Raw genomic sequence first — 24,620 nt, 5'->3', positions numbered from 1 at the left:
ACTGTCTGGCACGAAGAAGTAGGTGTAGTCTGTCCAGGAGCCATTGCCGGCCAGAGAGGTGGCGCGGATGCGCACGCTGTAGTTTCCTGGGTGGCCCACGCGCAGCTTACAGCCTTTCACCTTGTCATAGCTGGGCCGTGACACACAGTGGTGCAGCTCCTGATAAGAAGGAAAGGAGGGGAAAAAGAAGAGAAAAGCAATATAAATAAATGTAGACAGGAAGAGAGACAGACGACAGATGCAATCAAACAAACAGAAGGACATTTAATTTACGGCCTAATATGAACCCAAATTGCTTCCTGCCATCTGAAGTCGGAGTGGACAGGCATAATATGTTATTTTCTGTGCTGCCACATTCCCAGCCATTCGTGTAGTTTCCATGGCAACGGAGACACTAGCAGCTCCCTGGGAGTTAGCCCTAATGTTGTTTTTTTCAGTCTTGTCTTGTAAAAACACATTCAAAGCGCACCCAAATAACAGGCTCATGTGCATTTCCATATAACACTCACTGCAGACACATACACAAGCATATTGATATGACACAGTAAATTAATGAACAGGGTATGTTATCATGACCGATCACCCATAGTGTCCACCATCGGGTGAGGTACTTACATCGTTGTCAGAGATCCTCTTGTAGTTGACTTCGTAGAGGATGATGACACCATTGGGTGCTTTGGGCTCATCCCATCGGATGTACACAGACTCGGGTTCTTCTGGGACGATCTCAGGGGTCACCGGACCAGTAATGTCGTCAGCTTTCGCTATATATGAGTTCATGCAAAAACATACATGTACCAAGTAAGATACATGACAAGTTGGATACAAAAACAAATAGATTAAACCAAGTCAGAGTGGCCAGGAAACCAGGTTTACAGAAGAAGACAATTACTAAACTGCTATCAGAGTATCAGGCTGGGCCTAAGGTAGAGCTTTGCTGCACTCCCTTCACTGCTAGCTTATGCCTCTGAGATCACCGTTTGTATTTCATGGCAGGGTAGCTACTGTATGGATAATATAAGAATAGAGTACGCTACGGCGTACTTTGGGAAAGCGGGTAGAAGCAGGACTCACGTTCTGGCATGGTGCGGGCGTTGACGAAGGTGGCCATGCTGCAGCGCTTGCGGTCGGTGGGGTGGTTGCAGGCGTGGATCTCGATCTGGTAGCTGGTGAAGTGCTGCAGGTCAGAGATGACGGCCGCCTCCTTGGCCGAGACGGTGAGCACCAGGCGCTGACCGGGCTCCTTGTCCTCCGGGTCGCCCGGGTTCGACGCGTTCTTGGGCGGGAGCAGGCTGGTGGGTGTGGTGAGGAAGCTGGGGAAGCTGGGGAAGGTGGCGTTGGCCACGCCCACAGAACGGCGGCGTCTGGAGGGCCTGGGGGGTGGGGGGGGGGGGGAAAGAGAGAGAGAGAGACGTAACACCCAGCGTGGTGAACAAATATTGATGACACCAGAGTAGAATAATCATCCACTATGTGAAAACGAAAAAGGAATCAATTACATGAATGAACTCCCAGAAATCACACTAACCCTTTAATTACATTTTGTTTATTCATTTTTCAAACAGTTAGTCACCTGACAGGGTAGTTCCAAGAAAAAAAACAGCATCACATGACTGCACTGAAGCCCTATAGACACGAAGACCTCTCCCTCGTAGGTGCATCATTGACACTGACAAAAATACCCAAACCGAGCACCACCATTCACCAGCAGGTGGAGCTCTTGTGACACGTGTGTAATCTGCAGACTGTGCAGTGAAAGACTAACAGCGGGGCTCTGAAGCAGGCCTGTACCCCAGTGAACAGCTCAAAGAGAGCAGAGGCAGGAGCCGGGAGAAGAGCGCCACCAAGCAATCAGGGTGCGTGCTGCAGACAGCAGACCCAGTTGAAGTTTATTTTCCTGATTAAGGCTGCTAGTGTCGCTTGTGTGCACAGACTTTCCTTCACGTCACACAGCAGAAGTGAAACGAAAGTGGGCACGCTGCTGCGGTTGGTACAGGTGCCCGGAGGCGGTGGAATGTGGAATGCTTTATAGCGGCGGGGTCCTGAGGTTCACCCAACCTCGCTCTGCACTTCCAGCCACCTGGACACTGAGGCTGTGGCATGCGGCCCCAGAGGCTGATGCGGGGAGGTCGGACCCTGTGAGGCGACCTTCTGAAATGAGCCTCACCCACTGGCTCCCAGCCTCCCCTGATGAACCTGTTCCCCTCTAGCGGGGAGCGAGCGAGCGAGCGAGCGGGCGGGCGGGCGGTTGGACGGACGGACGACCTTGCTGTGGTATTGAGTGGGGAGATTAAGCGGCCTTGACGCCCCCTGGTGGGAGTCTAAGCGTTAGGGATGGCGGTCTGCATGACTGCCTCTCAGACTGGCACAGATGATAATGTGTACGGTGAGCGCTCCCACGGGAGCGATGGAGAGGATGGAGGATGGGAAGATGAGGGGAACGGAGGAATAAGGTGGAGAGGGGAAAGGGGGGACAAATCAGAGGTAGCGGAAGGACGGCAGAGGCAGCCTCTATCCCCACCCTGCTGTGCTGCAGTAGCTCTGATGCCCACATAATACAGACTCCTACGCACATACATCACATCACTCACACCCACATATAGCACACACATACATGCCTGTACACTCAAGCTGACATCCACATGCAGACAGGTGCAGACACACACACACACACACGCTCACATTCTCTTTCTCTCACACACACACACACACACACACACACACACACACACACACACACACACACACACACACACACACTCTCTCACACACACACAGACACACACACACACACACACGTGAGCCATCAGGCCTCATTTGACACCCCAGATGTCGTCTGGTGCTGACAGAAAGCCATCATGGCCTAGCCTCTCCATGCCACCCATTCAGTTTGTGACTGTCTGACACACACACACGCGTGCACACATACACACACACACGCGTGCACACACACACGCGTGCACACACACACACACACACACAGACGATCTGGCTGGCCATGTGGCCGCTTGCTCAGTGTGCGAGACTGTCTGCCAAGAGCGGGACTCAGAGTAATCTCCCGTCTGAGCGCGGCGGTTAGCGTGATTAACCCACCGCAGCAGCTAGCCACTGCCAGGTGAGGAGGGAGCACACACACACACACACACACACACACACACACACACACAACCTGCTGTCTGGATGAATGAGGGGAGGGGAGGGGAGAGGAGAAGGAGAGGGAGGAGATGGGGAGGAAAGGAGAGAGGATGAGAGAAGAGAGGAGAGAGAGAGGAGATGACAGGGGGGGGGAGAGAAGGAGGTGAGAAGAGAAGGGAGAAGAGGGGAGAGAGAGGAGAGGAAAAGAGAAGACGAGAGAAGGAAAAACAAAGATGAAGAAGGGGGGGGGGGGGCGGGAGAAGGGACTAGGGGAGAGGAGGCGAGAGGAGAGAAGAGGAGAGAAGAAATGAGGGCAAAGGGGAGGAAATTACAGAGGAAACAACAAGAGATGAGAAAGAGGAAGGAGAGGAGAGGGGAGCGTGTATTTGCAGCGTAATTTCAAGGCTCCTGCAGCCACGCCTCCCTGTGTTGCATAGTCAGCACGGCCTCAGGCAGATGACTCCTCAAACACGAGTACATACACACTCCTCAAGAATGAGAACATACACACTCCTCAAGCATGAGAACATACACACTCCTCAAGAATGAGAACATACACACTCCTCAAGCATGAGAACATACACACTCCTCAAGCATGAGAACATACACACTCCTCAAACACGAGTACATACACACTCCTCAAGCATGAGAACATACACACTCCTCAAACACGAGCACAAACAAACTCCACAGTGCCCAGGGGCCTGTAAACATGCAAATCCCTCTTCCTGAAACCACAGACGTTGTCTGTCAACCCTGAACACAAGGCCTTCCCTTGTTGAATGTTAGTATAGCATTTCAAAACACTAATCATTTTATTCAAAGGCGGCACAATTTTTATTTATTTTTTAAATAAAAAAATGAGTATGCATGAATTAAGCAACTGCAAAAGCTCATCCTCTTTTCACGTAAAAGCGCACGAGAGAGACAGAGACAGAGAGATTAAATGATTCCATCAAATTACGCCCACCCACACTAGCCCACTGCACACGGGGACTGGCTACACTCATGGGGGGGGGGGGGGGGGGGGGGGGGGGCCGTGCATTACCAACAGCCCCGCCTCCCTTCCTCTTACCCTGCCGTGGGGCTCATCGGCGCAGGAGTCGCTCTGCAACAACAAAAACAGGGTGCCACACTCAGAGCTCCTGGACGCAAGTGTGTCTGTGACCCACTCCTAATGGTGTCCTCTCGCAGTCTCGTGGGGGGAAAGGCAGAATAGGGGGCTTTCCTTATTGGCATGACTGGCTCCGGTGTGTAGTGTTGACATCCGAGTGGACAGAGGTGAACGCTTACACACCGGGGGTATTGTCTGAAGACGTTGAGCTAAAGATGTTTACAGCTCTTACACAAGATTAAGCAATGGAGCAGATGCAACCACCGGTACTTGCCAAGGATTTATTTGTGTGTGTGTGTGTGTGTGTGTGTGTGTGTGTGTGTGTGTGTGTGTGTGTGTGGAGACCTGTGGGTGTGTCCACAGGTGTATTTTTGTTTTGGTGAGTGTGTGTGTGAGTGTCTGTGTGAGCCTAGTGTATTTGTGGGTGTTTCCAAGGCTGGGTTTATAGCATTTCCACACCTTAAAGAGCAGAGACGCTTCAAAAAGGACAAAAATGAAGTGATAAAGTAATCTGAACTTTTCTCTGCTTTCCACTACAAGTTCTACTTTCAGTGGACCTGATGCACTGGAGAGGGGGGGGGTGTTTCAGTGGACCTGATGCACTGGAGGGGGGGGTGTTTCTGCAGGGGGGGGTGAGGGCAAGACGTCATCCTGTCATCTGTTGCATGTGGAGTTCATGTGGCCTCAAAGACTGGCGTCAGGTTCTTGATGCATACTTAAATTTACAGTATTTGAGATGCAGCCTGAGACTTTCCAACAGAGCTCATCAACCACAGAGAAGTCAAAAGGCAGTAATTCAATCTTAACCCTTACACACAACAAGACATACACTTACTAACACAGACACACACACACACACACCTTAACCTCGATTAAAAGCTGTCAGAGATGCATCATGATCACCCTTTTGCATCTCACACATAACAGCTCACCTATCCAGCAGATACGAAAAACACCACATAAGCCACTCAAGTTGGATCCCTTACCTGATCTCGAACACCACGTTGTGGAGATAGTTCTCAAAGGTCTTGCGGTACTCGGACTCCTCGGCCTCCTTCTTGAGCTGGGTCTCGGTCTTGGGGCAGGCACAGCAGCGGCCCGTCTGGCCGTGCTCCTCCGTCTGGTTCCACTTCTGCTCCTCCTCGCTGTCCATCTGTGTCGGGGTGCGGGATGGCAGCTTCATGCCTGACAGAGAGAGAGAGAGGAGAGGAGAGGAGAGGAGAGGAGAGGAGAGGAGAGGAGAGGAACGTTAGGAGACAAAAACAGACCGCCGGCGGACAGAGAAAGGCAGGAAGGGAAGAAAGAGGGGAGTCAAGAGAGAGCAGTTGAAATGAGAGAAATGAGATCAGTTGGGTGAGAATGAAAAAAGGTGGAATGGAATGAGAGAGGGGGACAGAGAGAGGGAGAGGCATTTGAAGGTGCCAGTTCTTGTTTTAGGGGTGAGGACGGTTGATCGATTTAAAAAAAAAAAAAAAATGGCTTCTGGTGTGTTAGCATGTATGTAGCGGTCGCTGTGAGCGTCAGTCACCTTTCAGACAGTAGTCTAGCCTGTAGAGCTCCTCGTCCTCCTTCTGCTTCTGGCAGAACACCAGGTAGTGGGTGACGTTGCCGTTGGGCTCCGTGGGGGGCTTCCACTTCAGGATGATCTGAGACGAGGAGTTGGAGGAGGAGATGGGGTCCAGAGGCACCGACGGACCTGCAGGACGGAACAAACAACCAAACAAACAAACAAACAAACAAACATTGGTGCATTGGTAGTACTGAGGGAAGGAAGATGTCAGTGGCAACTCTTGGAGCTCATCTATAGTGACCACAGTGCAAAGGTCAACTGCTGAGGTCAGGAGGGTGTCCCCTAATGGGGGTCCCAGCTCAAATTCCACCAACTGAAATATCATCTCCAGATAACACTAAAAGTGTTGTGCTTCTCTCAGTAAGGGCCTCAAACCAGATAAATGGACATGTAATCGGCACACATTTTTCTGGAGATCTCATCTTGGCTTCACACCTGCAGCCCTGTCTGGAGGCCTAATTGCTTGATGCATACACCTGGGTCTGCTGACGGCACAATGAAATAAAAAAACGCGCAACGGCAAAGTCGTATGTCATTTCAGCCTCGCTGCTCCAGGCACTCCCCCTCCATCTCACTGACAAGCCTGATTCAGTGGTTTCTCATTTACACGAATAATCTCTCAAAGCAGGGGGAACATAACTAAAAGGAGCGACATGACCAAGTGGTTCATTCTGAGGTGAAGGAACAGCTATGTTAGAAGAACTTGTACCTGAACAGGCCTCGTGGCATCATGACAGGCTACTATGCAAAAATCTAGCATCTAGCATGCCAAGACATGCTACATTCTGTGTGTGTGTCATGGGAAGCAAGATGACAATGGCAGTTTTAAAAAGGTGTTTTGTTGTGACCTTGGCACAAGGGTCAACCTGATGGGTCCCAAGCACAGTCTCTTACTGAGAGAAGGGGAAGTGCTCTAAGGTGGATCTATTAGATACCAAACTTCTGCACTGGACTCAGGAACTAAGGGCTTCTCATGAAACCTCAACCTCCCCTCGCAACATCTGCCGCCATTCCTGGAGGACATTGTCGAACGCTCTTGTTTGATTCACTAACCTACGCTACTTCTAAGCGGTACCAAAAGGTTCCCAGATGTCTGTGAAGACGTGATTGACACGTAATGTGTGATCGTTAAATCGCATTTCAAACCGGCTTTGGGCATTATCTATACTTCCCATGACTTTGATGAAGTGGTTACTGAATTGCCAGACTAACCCAATACCACTAGGGGACGAAAAGAGATATAAGCTGCTCAGTAGCGGCCACTTGTCTGGTTTACAGGCTGATGACTCTCAAGTTGAGGACAAGCTCTATTCAAAGAGGTGGCGCGCACCCAGCAACCTGGCACTCTTATGCATTCAGCCCAGTACTGAAAGATATCTAATGTGTCAGCAAAACAGGAGTTACGCGTATGGAGTGGAGGGTTTTACAAGATCAGACTGGTGCTAAATGGGCCAGTGACTGATGCCCATATGCCCATATGCCAGCACTCGCTTGTTCTCCTCGGGACTTACACTCATGACCTGAAAAGCTAAAGTTGCCCTACATATAGAAAATAAACTATAGCAATAATAACAAAAACAACTCTGGTACACATACATCTATACTCAAAAACACAGGTATGTGCATCCAAACACACACACATATGTGTGCATACGAAATAACACACATAAACACATATGTACATAAACACACACATACATACACACACACACACACACACGTATATGTAGGTGGAGAGGAAACTCACGGGTGGCGTCGGTGCGCACGTAGATGATGGGGCTCTTGGCGCCGCGCACCTTGTGGTCGTCGGAGGCCGACAGCTGCGTCTTGACCATGATGGCGTACTGCGTCCAGGGCTTGAGCGGGAAGAGGAGGTGGCCCGGCTCGCCGGGGGCCGAGGAGCGTTGCGGCGGCTCCACGTCGGCGATCACCCAGCTGTTGGAGCCGCACGCGTCCTGCCCGTCAAACTCGGTCACGTTCCTGTACGGCCTGCGTAGGGGGGAGAGAGAGAACAAGAGTGAGATAGCGTGATGAAATAGAGGGAGGGAGATTTCGGACATTTTCTTTACATTAGATGAATGAACATGTGTACACCAGGACACATGTACAGAAGGACTACTTTGATGTGAATATAAAACACAGGCATTGCAATCCATCAGTCCAAAGAGGAGTGGGAAGACTTACGCCTCCTTGTACAGGACCATGAACCCCAGTAAGTCCCTGAAGTCCGTCGGCCAGAAGGCCTCCCACTTGATCATGATCTTGTCATGGTTAGCGCGGATCTGGGTGAACTTGAGGACCTCGTTCTGACCTGTGAGGTAAGAAGAGAGAAATGTGTGACGCGACGCCTCTGTTGTTCTGGGCAGACAGTGGGCAGCGGCCGAGCTGAGGCCGAGCTGAGGCGGTTAAACGTGACTCGCGCTCTACTTACACGAGGCCTGGTCGCCGTTGGTGCGGCTGGTGATGTGGTTTTTGCGCTCTTTGGTGCCCGTCACCTCCTCCATCTTGCGGATCTCGGCCATGCACAGCTTGGAGTTGTAGTGGAAGAACATGGGGCCGTGCAGGATGGTCAGGTTGTGCTTGGACCAGTCCCACAGCTGGTGCAGGTTCTGGTTGTCCAAGGCAAAGAAGGAGAAGTTCCTGGAGGCCAGAGCAGAAGAATCGATTACAACCAACACACACACACACACACACACACACACACACGCTCCAAACACACAGACCTAATGGTGGCGGTCTGGAGGCTATATATCTTTAGCATGGCTGTAATTAGCAGATATGAAAGGTGGTTCTCAAAAAGCCAGAGAGAGACACTGTTTTGGGGATGGTCTCCTGCTTACCCAGCCTCTAGTGCCTCGCCGCGGATCAGCCGGAGCTTTCGGAGGAAGGACAGCGAGATGAGGGCGTAGGCACGACGCACCGTCAGGAAGCCAATGATCTCCTCCAGCTGACCGAGACTGGCCTCCAGTTCAGCCGCAATGTTGGCTGAAGTGCAACAATGCACACACACACACACACACACACACACACACACAGTGGTGTCAGAACACATCCACATTGTCCTGTTATTCAACCATAGACCTGGCATGAATTACAAGAACTTTATTTTGAAGTGTTTATGTGGGAGGTCAATTTCCCAAATGACACATGAAAGAGACTTACTGCCACCGCGGATCTTGATGGTCAGGCTGCCGTTGAGCACGGTGCAGCCACGGAGCTCCTGAGCGGCCATGACCGAGTCCACGACCTTGTCTCCGACGCACAGCTTGGGGCACAGTCCGGAACAGGGCGTACAGGTCAGCCTGCAAAGGTCAAACAGGACAGGAGAATTGCAATACATTACAGGAATGCAAACTGTGGCCAGGAAAATGACAATACATTACAGGAACGTGCACGCACGCACCCACGCACCCACCCACCTACACACACACAAACACAAAAACACACACACACACACACACACACACACATACACACACAGAACAGCTTAGTGGCCAGGAGAATGGCACTACATTACAGGAACACACACTACAGGAACGCACACAGAGAGCAGGAATATCAAACCTGTCTCTGTACTACTGGGCCAAGCACAAGAGTTTAGTCTTATCTGGACCAAAAGTGACTGTCATTCTCTGTATGACACGCCCAAGAAGAGAGCTCATCTCTGGCTGTTCTCGTTTCACACATAGGGACGAGATCGGGTGAGTGAGGATGGCAGATCTCTTGTTGTTTTTCGATCCCCTTTCATTTCAGTCCAAGCGCTCCCCAAGACTAGTCTATACGCTGCAAACTTACGCAGAACTTTCAAAAGGCCGGACTGCAGACTTGTGATATGAGGCTAGGTTTGTGAAGGGGCAAACGTTCGAAACATCTCTCTTTTTTCTTCGACGTGATGAAAACAAAATGCCTGAAATACTTGTGCCGGTCTCTCTCACAGGATTGGAATGGCGACCGGAGTGTGAGTAGGCCAAGTCGGGCACGTCTTCAGAGATGGAATTTCACTGGAGGAGCCAGTCAAATTCTTGAAAAGGGCTTGAAATGCTCAACCTCCATTCCTCCGCGGGAAAAAAAAAAAGAAAGAAAGAAAGAAAGAAGTGTCAACATCAGTTTGACACACTGCTCTTTAATCCAGAGCTGATGTTAGGGCAACCCAGAGAGGCCTCACGATGATGTTCATCCCCACAAGCGCTTAAAGATGAAATACTACATCAACTCAGCAGTGATAGCTGAGGGCCAAAATACTAAATGAAAAAATCTTCGTAATGATAAATCACTGTGATTTGAGTCATGTGAGTGATAAACTTTAATTCATACTAAATCAAAGTTAACAGAAATGATGATTAGCCATCATAGCCATGAACATAGCCATAATCTTCACACAAACCACATTATGTCAGTCAAGAACAATGTTCTGTCAAACAGACCCAGCCCAGCCTTCTCCTCTCCTCTCCTCTCCTCTCCTCTCCTCTCCTGTGTTCTCCGGTGAGACAGGTTTAAACGCTACACATCAGACTTTGGGAGAACATCAGTGTAACGAGTGGCTAACTGCAGTTTGAGGGATTTGTATAATTCTTTCAATTAATTTGATAACTCATTAAACAAAAGCCGCCTCTTAGGCGAATTAAGCTGCAAGACAGCGGCGTTACGCAACCTCCCTAGTATCACATAAAACTCGACTCAGCTCGCAAGGCAACTAATTGATTTTTTTCTCATCCTCTCTCTCTCTCTCTCTCTCTCTCTCTTTCTCTCACTCTCTCTCTGTCACTTTCTCCCTCCTTCCATCTTCCAACTGTAAATTAATTTCAAGCTCCAGAACCGGGTAAATGTGGAGCAGCGAAAAAACACCGGCAGCACGTCCCACCGCTGCTGTTTGTGCGCGCTCCTCCGAGGATAAGCGACGGCTCACGCGCCAGCAACCGCAACAGCCGCAGCAGCAGTCGCCGATAAAGGAGCACCAGCGTTCCGCCGGCTTGCTTAAGGAGGGCTGGAGAGGAGGGAGAGGGGCGATGTAGAGGAGGTCAGAGGGGGGAGCAGAGCAGGGAAGCACATGGGGAGGTGCTCCTCTCCGCCCTGCATCCCAGAAGCGGGGGTAGGATGTGGCTACGCCTTTCAGGAATTCATTCAGCGACAAAAATAAAATAAAATAAAAGGCAGAGCAGCTACGAACACAAGGAAGAAGGACCATCCAGCCCATTCACAAGAGTGAGAGCCAGTGAGAGAGAAAGAGAGAGAGAGGGAGGGAGAGAGAGAGAGAGAGAGAGAGAGAGAGAGAGAGAGAGAGAGAGAGAGAGAGAGAGAGGGAGAGGGAGGAAAAAACATAATCCCGCTCTTTAATTCGCTTTCCAGCCTTAGTATCCTTGGCTGCATGTATCTGTTTAAACCATAAGCTAGACGGGCCCCTATTTGTCTGTGTTCTGGGCCAGATGTTTGGTGTGCATGTCTGCATGTGTGTTTGCATGTGTGTGTGTGTGTGTGTATGTGTGTGTGTGTTGATGTGTGGCACATTCATGCGGAATCTGCTGCTTTTTAGCCCCTTTACCCTCTCCTCCTCCTGCATGTTATGAAAGACGACTGATTTCCCTGACCTGCTCATGTGGAAAACAAACGAGGGGAGACAGAGTGTGTGTGTGTGTGTGTGTGTGTGTGTGTGTGTGGTGTGTGTGTGTGTGTGTGGTGTGTGTGTGTGTGGTGTGTGTGTGTGTGTGTGCGTGGGTGTGTGTTTGTGCGTGTGTGTGTGTGTGTGCGTGGGTGTGTGTGCGTGGGTGTGTGTATGTGGGTGTGTGTGTGTGTGTGTGTGTGTATGCGTGTGGGTGGGAGCTGTTAAGATAATGCATGTGTAATGTAGAGGCATTTGTGTGTGTGGCATAGGGGGGGGGGTCAGTAAGTGCATATTTTTTGAAGTGTGTGTGTGTGTGTGTGTGTGTGTGTGTGTGTGTGTGTGTTTGACTAAGGAGGTATTCTGTGTATGTATATGGGGATGTTCGGGGGTGGGGCACTGTGTGTGTGTGTGTGTGTGTGTGTGTGTGTGTGTGTGTGTGTGTGTGTGTGTGTGTGTGTGTGTGTGTGTGTGTGTGTGTGCGTGTGTGTGCGTGTGTGTGTGTGCGTGTATGATGGACCAGGCCTCATTACCGCATGACTGCTTTCCTCAGGCCAGTCAGAGGTGACCCCCGGAGAAAAACAAGCAAATTACATCACGAATCCTGGGGGAGAAAGAGGACTCCCAGAAATTCAGGCGGATTCCCAAAACTCTCCCGTTAACAAAAGCCCAAGACAAAAGCCGAGCAACAGCCACCTATTTAAAGGAGCCGAGAACCCACAGAGGGGCAGACAAAGGCTGCTATTGTTCCCATGGGGCTCCGCTTCTGTGCTGAGGACTCCCGTTTGCTGCGCTAATTTTCTGTTTATGAGTGCGTTAATAATACCCACACATGAAGCTCTACGTGACAGCCAGCGTGTGCACACACAAAAAAAAGAATTTCGCAGCCACTCAACCACCCACATCTCACACACACCCACACCCACACCCACACACACAAACACACACACACACAAACACCGATCACCCTCTCCAGACTCCCACACCTTCTTTCAATCGGACACAAGCGCTGCCAAATTACAACATCACTCGGCTAGATTTCACCCCTGTCCAACTTCTCAAGTTCTTACTTCTCAACATCAGTACTTCTAATCTGCTGTTTTGGCCGCTCCGAGGTGGCCGAGCGGAAATCATTTTAACGGGCCAAGAGGATAACTTTGTCCGACTGTTGGTGGGGACACAACATGTCAAGCGAAACAGCAGCTTTTAAGATTGAATCGCACGCAAAACTACACCTGTACACCGATGATGCAGCTAGGATAACAGCCTTGGAGGGTCAGGCGGTGTGTGTCTGACAGATAGGCGTGAGTCTGGCTACGTGGCTTGTTACAGGAGCAGCCACACAAGGGGCCGCAAGCACAGACATGCTTTGCTCATAAGCACTGCAGTCCTGAGTGCAGGCTGTGTGGGGCAAGGCCGGCTGAGGGCTAAGGGCTAAGGGCTAAGGCTCCTGCCACGGCTGTCTGCACTGGATGATTTGTGTGTCTGCTCCGCTCTGTCCCCATCTAAGGCAGCCCTCTGAAAGGCCAAGCTAACGTGGCGGCGCCTGTACAGTATCAATGCCCTTAGTCCTGATGACCCTGGTTGATCTGGTGCTGAATCGCATCTGACCCCCCACCCTTTTATGCTCCTTCACCTTAGTGCCTCGTAGGGTTTGCTGTTGTTGTGTTGACACGTCGTTCAACCCTGCTCTACTGTGAAGACGGGAAGGGTGGGGTAAAATCGTTCACTTTAATGAGCGATTGTGGTTTACTGACGTAACATAGCCTTGTGGTGTGCAGAAGTCTGATGAGAAAAGGGCCAATTTTGACACGTTAGACCATTATTCTCTATTTGGTTAATAGCACCGTGATTAAACGAACACCGCCACAACGAGTCAGTAAGAGACGATACAATTGTGATGCAGGCACTTCACATAATGTTGTAACCACCAAATACGGATGGGGGGGGGGGGGGGGGGGGGGGGGCGAACTGCACATAGCCTTCCGGGGCCTCTTCCCTTGACATGAGCATGACCCCTGACCTTGACAAACAAAACAAGAGGGTCGCTGTTATGGGTAACGATAAACTCCATGCCGTGCTGTGCCACACGTTCAGGAACATGACGTCCTGCAAGGCCAATTGGGGGGATGGGAGGGGGGCACGTCCGTCCAACTGCCTGGCTGAACTCGTGTACTCCTCACACAGGCAGGGCAGTGTTACTCAGGGTCAGTGCCTATACTGTGCTCACGGCAGCGGAGCTGAGCGCGGAGCGTCAGCGCGTCTCTCCACCTCATTATCGCCACGGCCTCTGACGTGTTTGGATGCCCGCTTTCAGATGGACGTCATCGTCACGCGAGGCACAGCTGATGTTCTGCCCGGTTAAGACGGCCCTTATTTTTGTTCGGGGGAGAACTTGAGTTGGAGGTCAAAGCTGAATTCAGGCCAATGTGTGACAGATAGGGTGCAAAGGAACAAAACTAAGAATTGCGTCAAATGCTTGAACCGGGAAAGGTGGGAAGTTATTAACTCGATCGGTGACCCCATCGAAACTGGTCATGCATACTCTGCAGAGCATGCTCAAAATGCACTGGTCAGACGGACATCTGGGGGTTCTTCTGACGAGCATACATTTGTATAAAGTTGAAAACAGAACCAGATGTAAAGAAAAATAAACAAAAATTGAAAACTCAACCAGAACAATGATTTTAAATGTCACAGATCAGGGTCCCGTTACATACAAGTTATTTTGCACCGACTAAGCTTGTTCTGATCACGTCCACAAAGTGATGTGTTTGTGGTGTGTGTATATAGTGTGTTCAACCTCAGGGAGCCCATGCTTTAGCAACATGTTACACAACCTTAAGGAGAATGTTTGAAGTGTGTCACTGGAGTGTGTGTGTGTGTGTGTTTTTTTTTCTTTCCGTGACGGACTTACGCAGCGGAGTTCATGGTGGTGTATCCGGAGGGACAGTCGGGGACGCAGGCGCCGTTGTGGATGACGTACTCGTGACAGTCCTGCTCCTTCTCCTTCTCTTTCTCCTTCAGCTGCTTGCACTCGTTGTGCAGCTCCTGGCAGTAGCGGAAGGAGACGCAGCGCCAGTCCTTGAAGGTGTAGTGGCCCGGCGGGCAGCGCTCCACGCAGGTGCCCTCGTGCATCAGGTGCCGGCAGGCGATGCAGGCGCTGGCGTTGCCCGGCTCCGAGCAGCCGCCCAGGCACTGGTCGTGGCAGCACTGGTTGCTGAGCGTGCAGGCGTGGTTCTTGCATGCCGGGGGACACACTGTAGAAGACAAGAGAAAGAAGATATAGAGATTGAGTGTTTGAGTGATTGACTGATTTGATATTGAGAGATACCTTTTCCCTTTGAGAACTGTCGCCCAACAGATTCATCTCGAATTTCAGCCATTTTGCTTTTTGATGCATCTCACAGACCAACAGTGGCTTATTTCCCTCGAGTTTATATCCACTTATCCACCTGCTCCTTATATCAGTGGAGCCTAGTCCGCAGTCAGAAACATCCCGCATTCGGTATTTGAAATAACATTCTATTCAAAACACACAAGCCCAAGCCCACCCATGTCTCATCAGATCTCTGTTTGGGGATAATCATGAGCAATGACTTCTGGGAGTCCCTAACAGATGTGGCTCATGTAGCTCTACGAGATCCAACGGAGAACTGAGGAGAAGCAGGAGAGACAAATGAGCAGGAGCAGAGGGACGCAAGAGCCCTGTTGGTGGGCGGGGGTGGCTGGGGAGGTAACGCAGAGCCTCCAGAGAGGTCTGGGCCAGCATCGCTGACTGCTCTCCAGCCAAGCTAAACACCACTCCACACTTTACTTTGTTTTCTCTCTCTCTCTCCCCCCCGCTCTCTCTCCCCTGCTCTCTCTCACGCTTCTCCAAAAACCTAAAAGCGTCCAGGGTGAGGCTTGGAGCCCAAGGCTGGCCTAGGTCGTTGTCGTTTGGTCTTTTTAATTATCCTCTGCCTTAACGCCTCACAAAACATAATAAGAGGGAGGGGCTGAGCGAGAGGAAACCTCAGGGGCCTGATGGCATGGCCACAAACACGAGGCAGAGAGGCAGAGAGGCAGGAGGCAGGAGGCTCAGCGACTGAAGACCAGTCCTGTGTAATAACAGCAGGTGAGTCTAAGCGCTGCAGCTGTAGGAAACTTGAATGTGTCAAATATATAAATGCACAAATATGGCTGAAAGCGTGTACGTTGACACACACAAATATGATCGAATCCGTGTACCACACGACACAAATATGACTGAAAGCGCGTACGTTGACACACACAAATATGATTGAATCCGTGTATCGCATGACACAAATATGACTGAAAGCGCGTACGTTGACACACACAAATATGATTGAATCCGTGTATCGCATGACACAAATATGACTGAAAGCGTGTACCTTGACACACACAAATACGATGGAATCTGTGCACCACCTGACACAAATATGACTGAATGTGTGGATCATGCCACATAAATATGACTACCTGTGTATACCACCACACATAAATATAACTGAATGTGTATCGCGACACACATATGTCTGAATGTGACTTGATCTGACGCACACAAATATGACTGAATGTGTGTACCACGACACACACATGACTGAATGTGTGTACTGCAAAACACATACATTTGACCAAATGTGTGTAACATGTCCAGTCTGTGCCAAAGCGGCGACCGGTGATTTACGTGCCTTGTGGCCGAGTTAGGCGGAGTAGGCCGGTGTATCCCATGACTTATGTCAAATGAATATTACATCATACCATCAGACGTGACACTGGCCATTTGTGAGCATAATCGCTTTATGAGCATAATTCCCGAGCATAATCGTTTTCACACACACGAGAACAATCCCTGCGTCATCAATCTGCGAGAGCCACATTCCTAATACTCTGTGGGCTGGGCCTCTGCCACCCCTTCAGGTCTCGCACAGGCATTGCGGGGATCTCGAGGGGTGACTAAGCTCACATTTCATAAATAAATGCATGAACGGTGACCGCTGTCTTTTTTTTATTGTTTTTTTTTTTTTAGGTGCATTATACAGCAGGAAAATGTCTGTCTATGGTGGGCCTACGCAGGAGATCTCTCCCATTTCAAAACCCCCCTAATGGTGAAGTTGTCACAGGATGCAACAGCCAAGATATCTGAATGAATCCCAAAACACACACACACACACACACAGATACGCACACACACACACACACACACACACACACACACACACACCCCTACACACACACACACACACCTACACACACACACACACACACACACACACACACACACACACACAGATGGTTCATGTGGTCGGTAAACAGTAGACCACCCCTAATCTTGGCTCCGTCTCATTGCTGCCTGTCATTCACACAGCCAAGGCCTAGGTTTCCCCCCCATTCATTCATTCATTCATTCATTCATTCATTCATTCTTCTTCTTCTTCTTCCTTTTCCTCTTATGGTGTTGAGGAGTTGAACTTGAGCTCTGGTGCCATGTGGGGGGTTTGGAGAGAGAGAGAGCAGCTGAATGGCCAAGCTGCCCATCATGTCATAGCAGGAAGTATCTGCACCGCTCACGTACACCTGCTGCTGCCAGGGAAACACATGGGAGACATTCATGTCACACTTCTCTGTGTTCTAACTCTGTGCTAGGGCCATGTATGACAAACTCTGACATCTCTGGACACGGAAAGAGAGAGAGAGAGAGAGAGAGAAAGAGAGAGAGAAAGAGAGAGAGAGAGAGAGCGAGAGAGAGGAGGGGACTTCTCACAGTTCAGTGACAAATCTGTTGGACTTCATTAGTGTCATAAAAACCCCTCCATCATGTGATGCTGGTCTGGCCCGGCAGGAGCAAAACAACATGGACCCCTCTCTCCCTTTCACTGAAGGGGGGCAGTCCATCACGCTGCCTGTCTGAAATTAGAGGGGACATATGGAGGCGGCTGAAGCAAAGGGGTGGGGGATGGGGGGGACCTGAGGTAGACTGTTGGGAGGGGAAGGGAGGTGAGCCTCAGGACGGGCAACAAAAACAAATCCCTGGACGAATGTCTGAAATAACAATATAATAAACGGTACCTGAGAAAAGGATAAAAAAAATCTAAACGTATGAAATGGCCACCTTAGAGGGTGAGAACGGAGCACGTCTCAGACAGTTGCATATCTCTCCCCTGAGCACACACAGATAATGCAGTGTTGCTGCTTCTTCCCTCCGCCCCTCCCTCCTTCTTTTTTCCCTCTTTCTCGCTCTCTCCTTCCCTCCCTCTATCCGTCTCCATGCAGGGCTCTGCGCACTCATTGACCGCGCGCACACACACTCGAACACACACTCTCTTTCTGTCTCCAACACACACACACACGTACACACACACACACACCACACGTCCACTCCCAATCCCAGTGTTATCCGCACCAGACTATAGCTGCATCCACAGATCCGCCCTCACCCTTAACCAATGTGTTCCCTGACCGTGGAGCTCAGCCAATCAGGGCCCTCTTCCCTCCCAGGCTGAGAGCCGCCCAGCGTTAACCCTCGCAGCGCCGGGCAGACGACGAGCAGACAGGGGCAGCAGGGACACGCTGCAGGAATACACAACGTCCCCGCTTCCCTTTGCAGCAACTGCACCTTGGCTGCAGCTGTTCGCCACTCACACACACACACACACACACACCCCCACACACACACGCACACACACAAAGAGGCTTCCTCTCCCTAGTGCACACACACAGGAGCTACTCCGGCTATACACCCCACCCCCACCCTTATGATAAAAGCTAATATACATCTCCACTGGCCACACAGGCCCCTCCCACTTTCATTCATGCCCATTGTTTTCCTTTCACGCTGCTGATGAGCTTGAGGACACACGCACACACACACACACACACACACACACACACACACACACACACACACGTATGCACACACGCACACACACGTATGCAAACAAGCACACACGCATGCAAAAACACGCAGACCACACATCCCAATACACACACACGCATGTACTCTCTAACCCACACCTACACAAATATATACACCCACTCATGACATCCTGGACTCCTTATCCTGGTACATTTAGGTCCAGCGTTGCGAGGCTGTGTTTGATCATGTAGGAGTGTTTTGCCTGTGTTGGATTGGGTCATTCCACACCCCACCCCGCAGAAAAAGAGAAGCATCGAGCTGTTCCGGCTCTGACAGCTCCGCTCCGAGGAGAGGAGGAGATGGACAGGAGAGAAGAGAGGAGAAGAGAAGAAGAGAGGAGAGAGGAGAGAGGAGAAGAGGAGAAGAGGAGAGGAGAGAGGATACTTCCGGCTCCTGCACGTAAAAAAAACCGCCCCTTTAATTGGCAGTGTTGACTGAGGGCAAAGCCGGGCGAACAATAACAAACACATTTCTGCCCAGAGGCAAATTTTTTCCTTTCCCCCTCTCTCTGCGTACCCCCTACCTTTGCACAGAACACAAACATGGTCAGTAATGTGTTGCAAAACACACACAGGCGCACACACACACACACACACACACACACACACACACACACACACACACACACACACACACACACACACACACACACACACACACACACACACACACACACACACACAAAGGTGCTTTTGGATCCAATTCCTTCTTGCCTATATTGAGCTTCACTTGGGAAGCCCTAAGCTTCAAAGATTTGCTCTAAATGTGTCTAGTGATCAGCCTTAAGAAGCAGAGGCCGTCAAGGGGCGGGGCCTGAGCGACTGTAAACAAAGCAAGGCTGTAAAGAGCGGGAGGGGCTGAGGGGAACCAGGTTGCATCACTCACGGAGAAGAAGCAGAAGAAGCAGAAGAAGAAGAAGAAGCAGAAGAAGCAGAGGAGGAAGAAGAGGAAGAAGAAGAAGAAACACAAAATCACCATAAGGGCGTGCTGTTTGATCAGCAGCCTGTGTTTGTGCATGGGGGTTGTGTATTTAAGCATGTACGTGTTTTTGTTTCTTCTGTGTGTGTTTGTCGGGGGAGGGCAGATTAGAGAGAAAACGGGAGCGAAAACAGAAGCCAATTGAGAAAGAACAAATAAGAAAAAACACAGGAAGTGAGAGAGACAAATAAAAGGCAGAGAGAGAGAGAGAGAGAGAAAGAGAAAGGGAAAGACAGAGAGATCCCCAGGCGGCTGTGATAAGCTGAGTCAAAAACACAGCAATAACACCAGCCTGCCTGCCTGCCTGCCTGCCTGCCTGCCTCCCTCCCTCCCTCTCAAGGTCCAGCCACCTCTCCCGGCAACAACAACAACAACAACAACAGCGGAAGCAGTAACAGCCGCCCATCACACCATGACCTTATTGCCACAGATAAGAGGGCAAGATTGCGCAAGGTTAGAGTAACAGGAAGAGAGCCAGGCTAAATCCAAGACCGACATTCATACCTGTAATGTCATCTGGAGCCTCGCCGCCATGCTAGAGGGCTGTGCATGACACTGACAGTGACAGTGACGGTGCATGGGGCTAAAGGTGAGCGGTGTGTTTCTGGTCAAGCCATCTCACACTTAAGGGGCAGGTAGATGTGATCTGCTTCAACCCACAGTCAAAAAGCAATGCAATGCACTGTGTAAACTGAGTGTCAAACTGAATTTTTGACAGCTGCATAGCATATGAAAACGACACAGCTCCATGTTACTATGACGTGAAGGCCACCCGGAGTCGTCTGCGATTAATAACAGCTGTGTTCGCTACACTAGTGGGGCGGATGGACGCTAGCGATCGAGAGCTGGTACGCGGAGACTGTGCTTTCTAGCGACGTAGCCCATTCCTCGAAGCCCAGCCCTTAAAAGCCTTCAGCTTGAATGGGAAAGGGCCCGGTGAGAGCAGCCACCACTAACTCCAGACAGTGCAGTCGGCACAGAGAGCTCCACTCAGGGTGAGAGGCAAAGCCTGTGGGAATGCACTCCATCCACTCTGGCTTCTGGATTGCTTGGCTCTGTGTGTGTGTGTGTGTGTGTGTGTGTGTGTGTGTGCGGATTTATTTAAAACTTACGCCACTTATTTTTTTTTTGCAGATGTTCAAAGAGGACACTGTAGGTGTATTTGCTTCTGTCGTTGCCATGTTTAAATATTGGGAAGCTCAGCAGTGTGTTTGTTATTTCATATAACCGTGTATGCCTTGACATGAGTCAGTGTGTGTGTGTGTGTGTGTGTGTGTGTGTGTTTGGGGGGGTGGGTGTGTGTTTGTGTGTGTTTGGGGGGTGGGTGTGTGTTTGTAGTGGCTCCGCTGCCGGGACGGACTTCCCACCGGCTGCTCCTGGGCCTGCTCAGACAGGTCCGCTGGAGGTGGCTCTCCCTCTGAACTCCCAGCAAGCAGCCAGCCTCCGCACTCACGACCCTACACACAGCACATGGTTCTCCCCCTGAAGCCAAAGGACTGTGGGAGATTAGGAGGACAGTGAGCAGGGCTGAGGCACCTCCTCCTCCTCCTCCACCACCACCACTGACGGGGAACAGGTTGGGCTGCCACCCCTCTCTGCTCCACACTGATGTTTTTTTTCCACCCGTCTATGTATAATGTTGCAGGTACGAAGTGCAGGTCACATGCTTCCCTGCGCCACCATGTGGCCCAGTAGCCAGAGCTGGTCTCCACCCCGTGCTCCTCTTTTCTGATCTCCCTTCTGGAAAAGGAGGGATTGTGGTCTTTGAGTTAAAGAGGCGAAACATTTTCACAACTCCAGTGAGCCCTCCCACTTCCACAACCACTTATACACCCCTCCTCCTCCTCCTCCTCCTCCTCCTCCTCCTCCTCCGACCGCCCCCTCCTCCCTCTTCCACCCCCACCCCTCCCCAGCCCACAAGGCTCCCTATGGAACCATTTTCTCCAAGCAAATCCAGCCAGGGGCACGTGCTTCTACTCAACCTATATATCTACGCGCTTTTCCAACTGTGGGCTGACGCCATAACATCACATCAGGCTGAATGAGAGAGAAGCACACTCTCTACTCTCCCACTGAGTTACACGCCACAGGGGGCCGAATGGGCTTTAATGAAAAAGGATAAATTAGTCGGATTTCCGCCTTTTTAACGGCACATTATTCACCAGGAAAGGTCTAAATAACTTTAATTCAAACTGCACAAAAGAGACACATTCAGAAGCGGCTTTATTGTATTCACATGAATACTTGGCAGAGTGAGATCTATAAGAAACAGACTACAGAGACCCGGTCACCCTAAAGAAGGCTCTTTACGTCACAACTTGTTGAAGCAACCAGTTCACAGCAGCGTTTTTTTTCCCGCCCATTGTTCCCACTGCCAGGAAGTCATCGTTAAGTCTTAAGGAGGGTGCCCTCTCTCTCATGAGGCAAGCATTTTTTAGCAGGATGATGGGGCTTCTCCAGGGTGATCTAACTTTTTAACAGCTGCCTATTAGCTTTGATATCGTAACCAAGACAAGGCTCCAGGCCTCCAAGATCCTCGTCATCTCTCTGTCCCCTCGCCGATGGGACTTGACGGAGCCCGGCGTGTGACGCGCTGCATCTGGTCAGGGCGGTAAATCAGTGAGGGGACAGACTGCCGTGGGGGTACTGGTGGCAGCGGGAGCAGGATGTTCTCTGCCCTGTCTGCTGATTGGGTTAGGGAGCACGCACTTCCCGAGGGGGACATAGATGGGGGGGGGGGGGGTGGTGGTGGTGAGTCACCTGTGCCAGTTAGGCATGTTCCTCAAGCCTGGAGAGGGAGAGGGAGAGCGATAGAGACAGAGACAGAGACAGAGCGAGCACACCTGCCGAGGACGATGATTTGGGAGATGGGTGGGCGGTCTGGCGGCTGAGGTCTGGTCTCTGAGTCACAAGGTCTAATGCACACACACACACACACACACACACACACTAAACCACAATGAGACAGTCTGATGGGATTGTTAGCGGGCAGGTCTGGAGGCTGTGGGGGCACGCCGCTGTGCTCCAGAGAATAAAGTGAGAGAGGGCAGGAGGAGGGCGAGGGGGGGGGATAAAGTGACAGAGGAGGAAGGTGGAGGGACACAGGGTGCAAAGAAGGAGAGAGAGAGAGAAAAATAGGCAAAAACTACTGTGAGACCCTGGGAGAGACAGGGTGAAGGCGAGGGAAGAAGGAAGGTTAGGGGTTAGGGGAACAATTGAGCTCACAAAGAGAAGAGGGAGAGATCACTTCCAGCACGCAAGCTGACCATGCCACTTCCACTGTCCCCAGGTGAAAATCCAGTTCACCATCTGATTCAAACACACACACACACACACACACACACACACACACACACACACTCGTCTTCGCAGTGAGCTGTTGGAGTGGGTCTTGTTCCGACTTGCACTTGAATGCATCTGTGAGTCATGCTGTGCCACCGCTTCAAAGAAACAACAAGAAGAGAGGGAGAGGGAAAAGAAGGAGGGGAACAAGCAGCGTCTGACCGCACGACACCAAACATCCCCTAACGCTTTCGCTCAACGGCTTCCTGAGAACAGGCTCTTTGACACTTGTGTTGGCTATCAAAAACGAAACAGCCCTCTCTCTGTCAGACCTGGGAACGTTGGAAATCCCTGTTAGAGCTGGTAGACAAGTAGTTGTTCAATAAGACTTAGTAACAATGACAGTAACTTATGTGTTTCAAGACCTGATAAATCCTTTGTTTGAGATGTGTGTGTGTGTGTATACACACACATTTACATATACATACACACGCAAAGACACGCCATGGGTAAGGGCAGTTTTATTAATTACACCAAAGGTTCCAGCATCCGTCAACTGATTAGCCACAGCCCATGCCAATATCGCCTGATGGCAGTCTTGTGACAAAAGACACGGCCAGTCCCCTTGGGGAGCCGGGAGAGACACAGCCACTGTGTCATGAGATCGGTGACAACTAGCATCGTTTCTCATGGAGTCCAGGCAGTCGTGCACACACACACCCCACTCACACCCAAATGTCTCGGTGCCATCTTGCACCAATCCCAGAGGTGGGCCGTGAGGCTGCATTTTCTCCATTTCACTGGAGACGCTCAGAGGGCACTCAAATCAATATCTGTCAGGAGTCGCCAGAATCCCCCCCCCGCCCTTTCCCAACTGACCACAGCGACACACACACACACACACACACACACACACACACACACACACACACACACACACACACACACACACGCTATTCCTCTGCCAAGGTCCGGGGACACTCTCCAGCAGCCTTTGTGCTGAGTGGACACTACACTGACAGGACACAGTGATGAAGAAGCAGACAAGTCCCAGGAGGATACACACACACACACACACACACACAGATATATACACACACACATACGCACAAACACACACACAAACATTCATGCCCATATTTACTAATTTTCCCCCTTTAACCTTCTGATACATGAACAAATGAATACAAACACCTGCTGAGGAGAGTCAGTCTCCATGCTCTGCAAACTTCTCGTGTGTGTGTGTGTGTGTGTGTGTGTGTGTGTGTGTGAAAGCATGCATTTAGTGCTTGGGTATGACTGGGGCTACAGAAGCTGTGTGCATGGAAAAGACCTCAAAGTAAGATGCCACTGACAATGAAAACCTCCATGGAAAACACTTTTTTCATGTTGAGCTTTAACCTGTGGAGATCTTCAGTGCCCATCCCAATGCTATGAATGTGAGTGTGAATGGCAGAATGAAAAGAGAGTGTGTCCAGGCTGTGCCTTTAATCTGGGGAGCTTTTTGTGTTGATGGGCCCTGTAAACAGACGCTGATCCTCCAGGGGCACACCGAGAGACATGATTTGAATAGCTTAAAACTACTTACCAAGCCTGGCACCACAGATTATGGATTGGATTCGTCCAAGACTAATCCACACAAACTGGATCAGTTTGGTCATAAAAATCATAAAAATCATGATTGTGTCTGACTCTCTCTCTCTCTCTGTGTGTGTGTGTGTGTGTGTGTGTGTGTGTGTGTTTGTTTGTGTGTGTGTGTGTGTGTGTGTGTATATTCTACCGCAGATAATTTGATTGAATGTGCCATTATTTTCTCATAGCTGCAAATGAAATTGAGTTCAAACCAGGAGAGCAGTTTCTCCTAAGGTGACGAGGGATGGGGAGATATCTGAGGTCAAGGCCAACCCCTGCTGAGAGAGAATGAAAGAGGGAGCTAGTGGCTGCCACCACAGCTCACGCTAAAAATTACATCAAAATAAAAATGGCAGTTCGTGCCTCAGCCTCAGAACGGCGCAAACCAAAACAA

The 24,620-nt window shown here is 50.5% G+C and overlaps 1 protein-coding gene across 2 annotated transcripts in view; it reads right to left on the bottom strand.

Moving 5' to 3' along the window:
• The window catches only part of insrb (insulin receptor b), a 78,872-nt gene that overhangs the window by 10,979 nt on the left and 43,273 nt on the right, over positions 1-24,620 (bottom strand). Inside the window, exons 3-14 of one of the 2 annotated variants that reach the window (XM_031575157.2) lie at positions 14,333-14,675; positions 8,982-9,121; positions 8,660-8,804; positions 8,251-8,459; positions 8,004-8,130; positions 7,567-7,808; positions 5,778-5,945; positions 5,236-5,434; positions 4,211-4,243; positions 1,075-1,373; positions 616-764; positions 3-159 (exon numbers count right to left, since the gene is read on the bottom strand). In XM_031575157.2, the coding sequence (XP_031431017.1) occupies positions 3-159; positions 616-764; positions 1,075-1,373; positions 4,211-4,243; positions 5,236-5,434; positions 5,778-5,945; positions 7,567-7,808; positions 8,004-8,130; positions 8,251-8,459; positions 8,660-8,804; positions 8,982-9,121; positions 14,333-14,675 (2,211 nt within the window). The remainder of the gene's footprint in view (positions 1-2; positions 160-615; positions 765-1,074; positions 1,374-4,210; positions 4,244-5,235; positions 5,435-5,777; positions 5,946-7,566; positions 7,809-8,003; positions 8,131-8,250; positions 8,460-8,659; positions 8,805-8,981; positions 9,122-14,332; positions 14,676-24,620) is intronic. The other variant, XM_012828363.3, reaches the window with a different exon arrangement.

This window comes from Clupea harengus, chromosome 10 (assembly GCF_900700415.2).
Source record: "Clupea harengus chromosome 10, Ch_v2.0.2, whole genome shotgun sequence".
NCBI classification, from domain to species: Eukaryota; Metazoa; Chordata; class Actinopteri; order Clupeiformes; family Clupeidae; genus Clupea; species Clupea harengus.
Note: the sequence above shows the minus strand (reverse complement) of the source record. Positions and strands in the feature narration are given on the sequence as shown.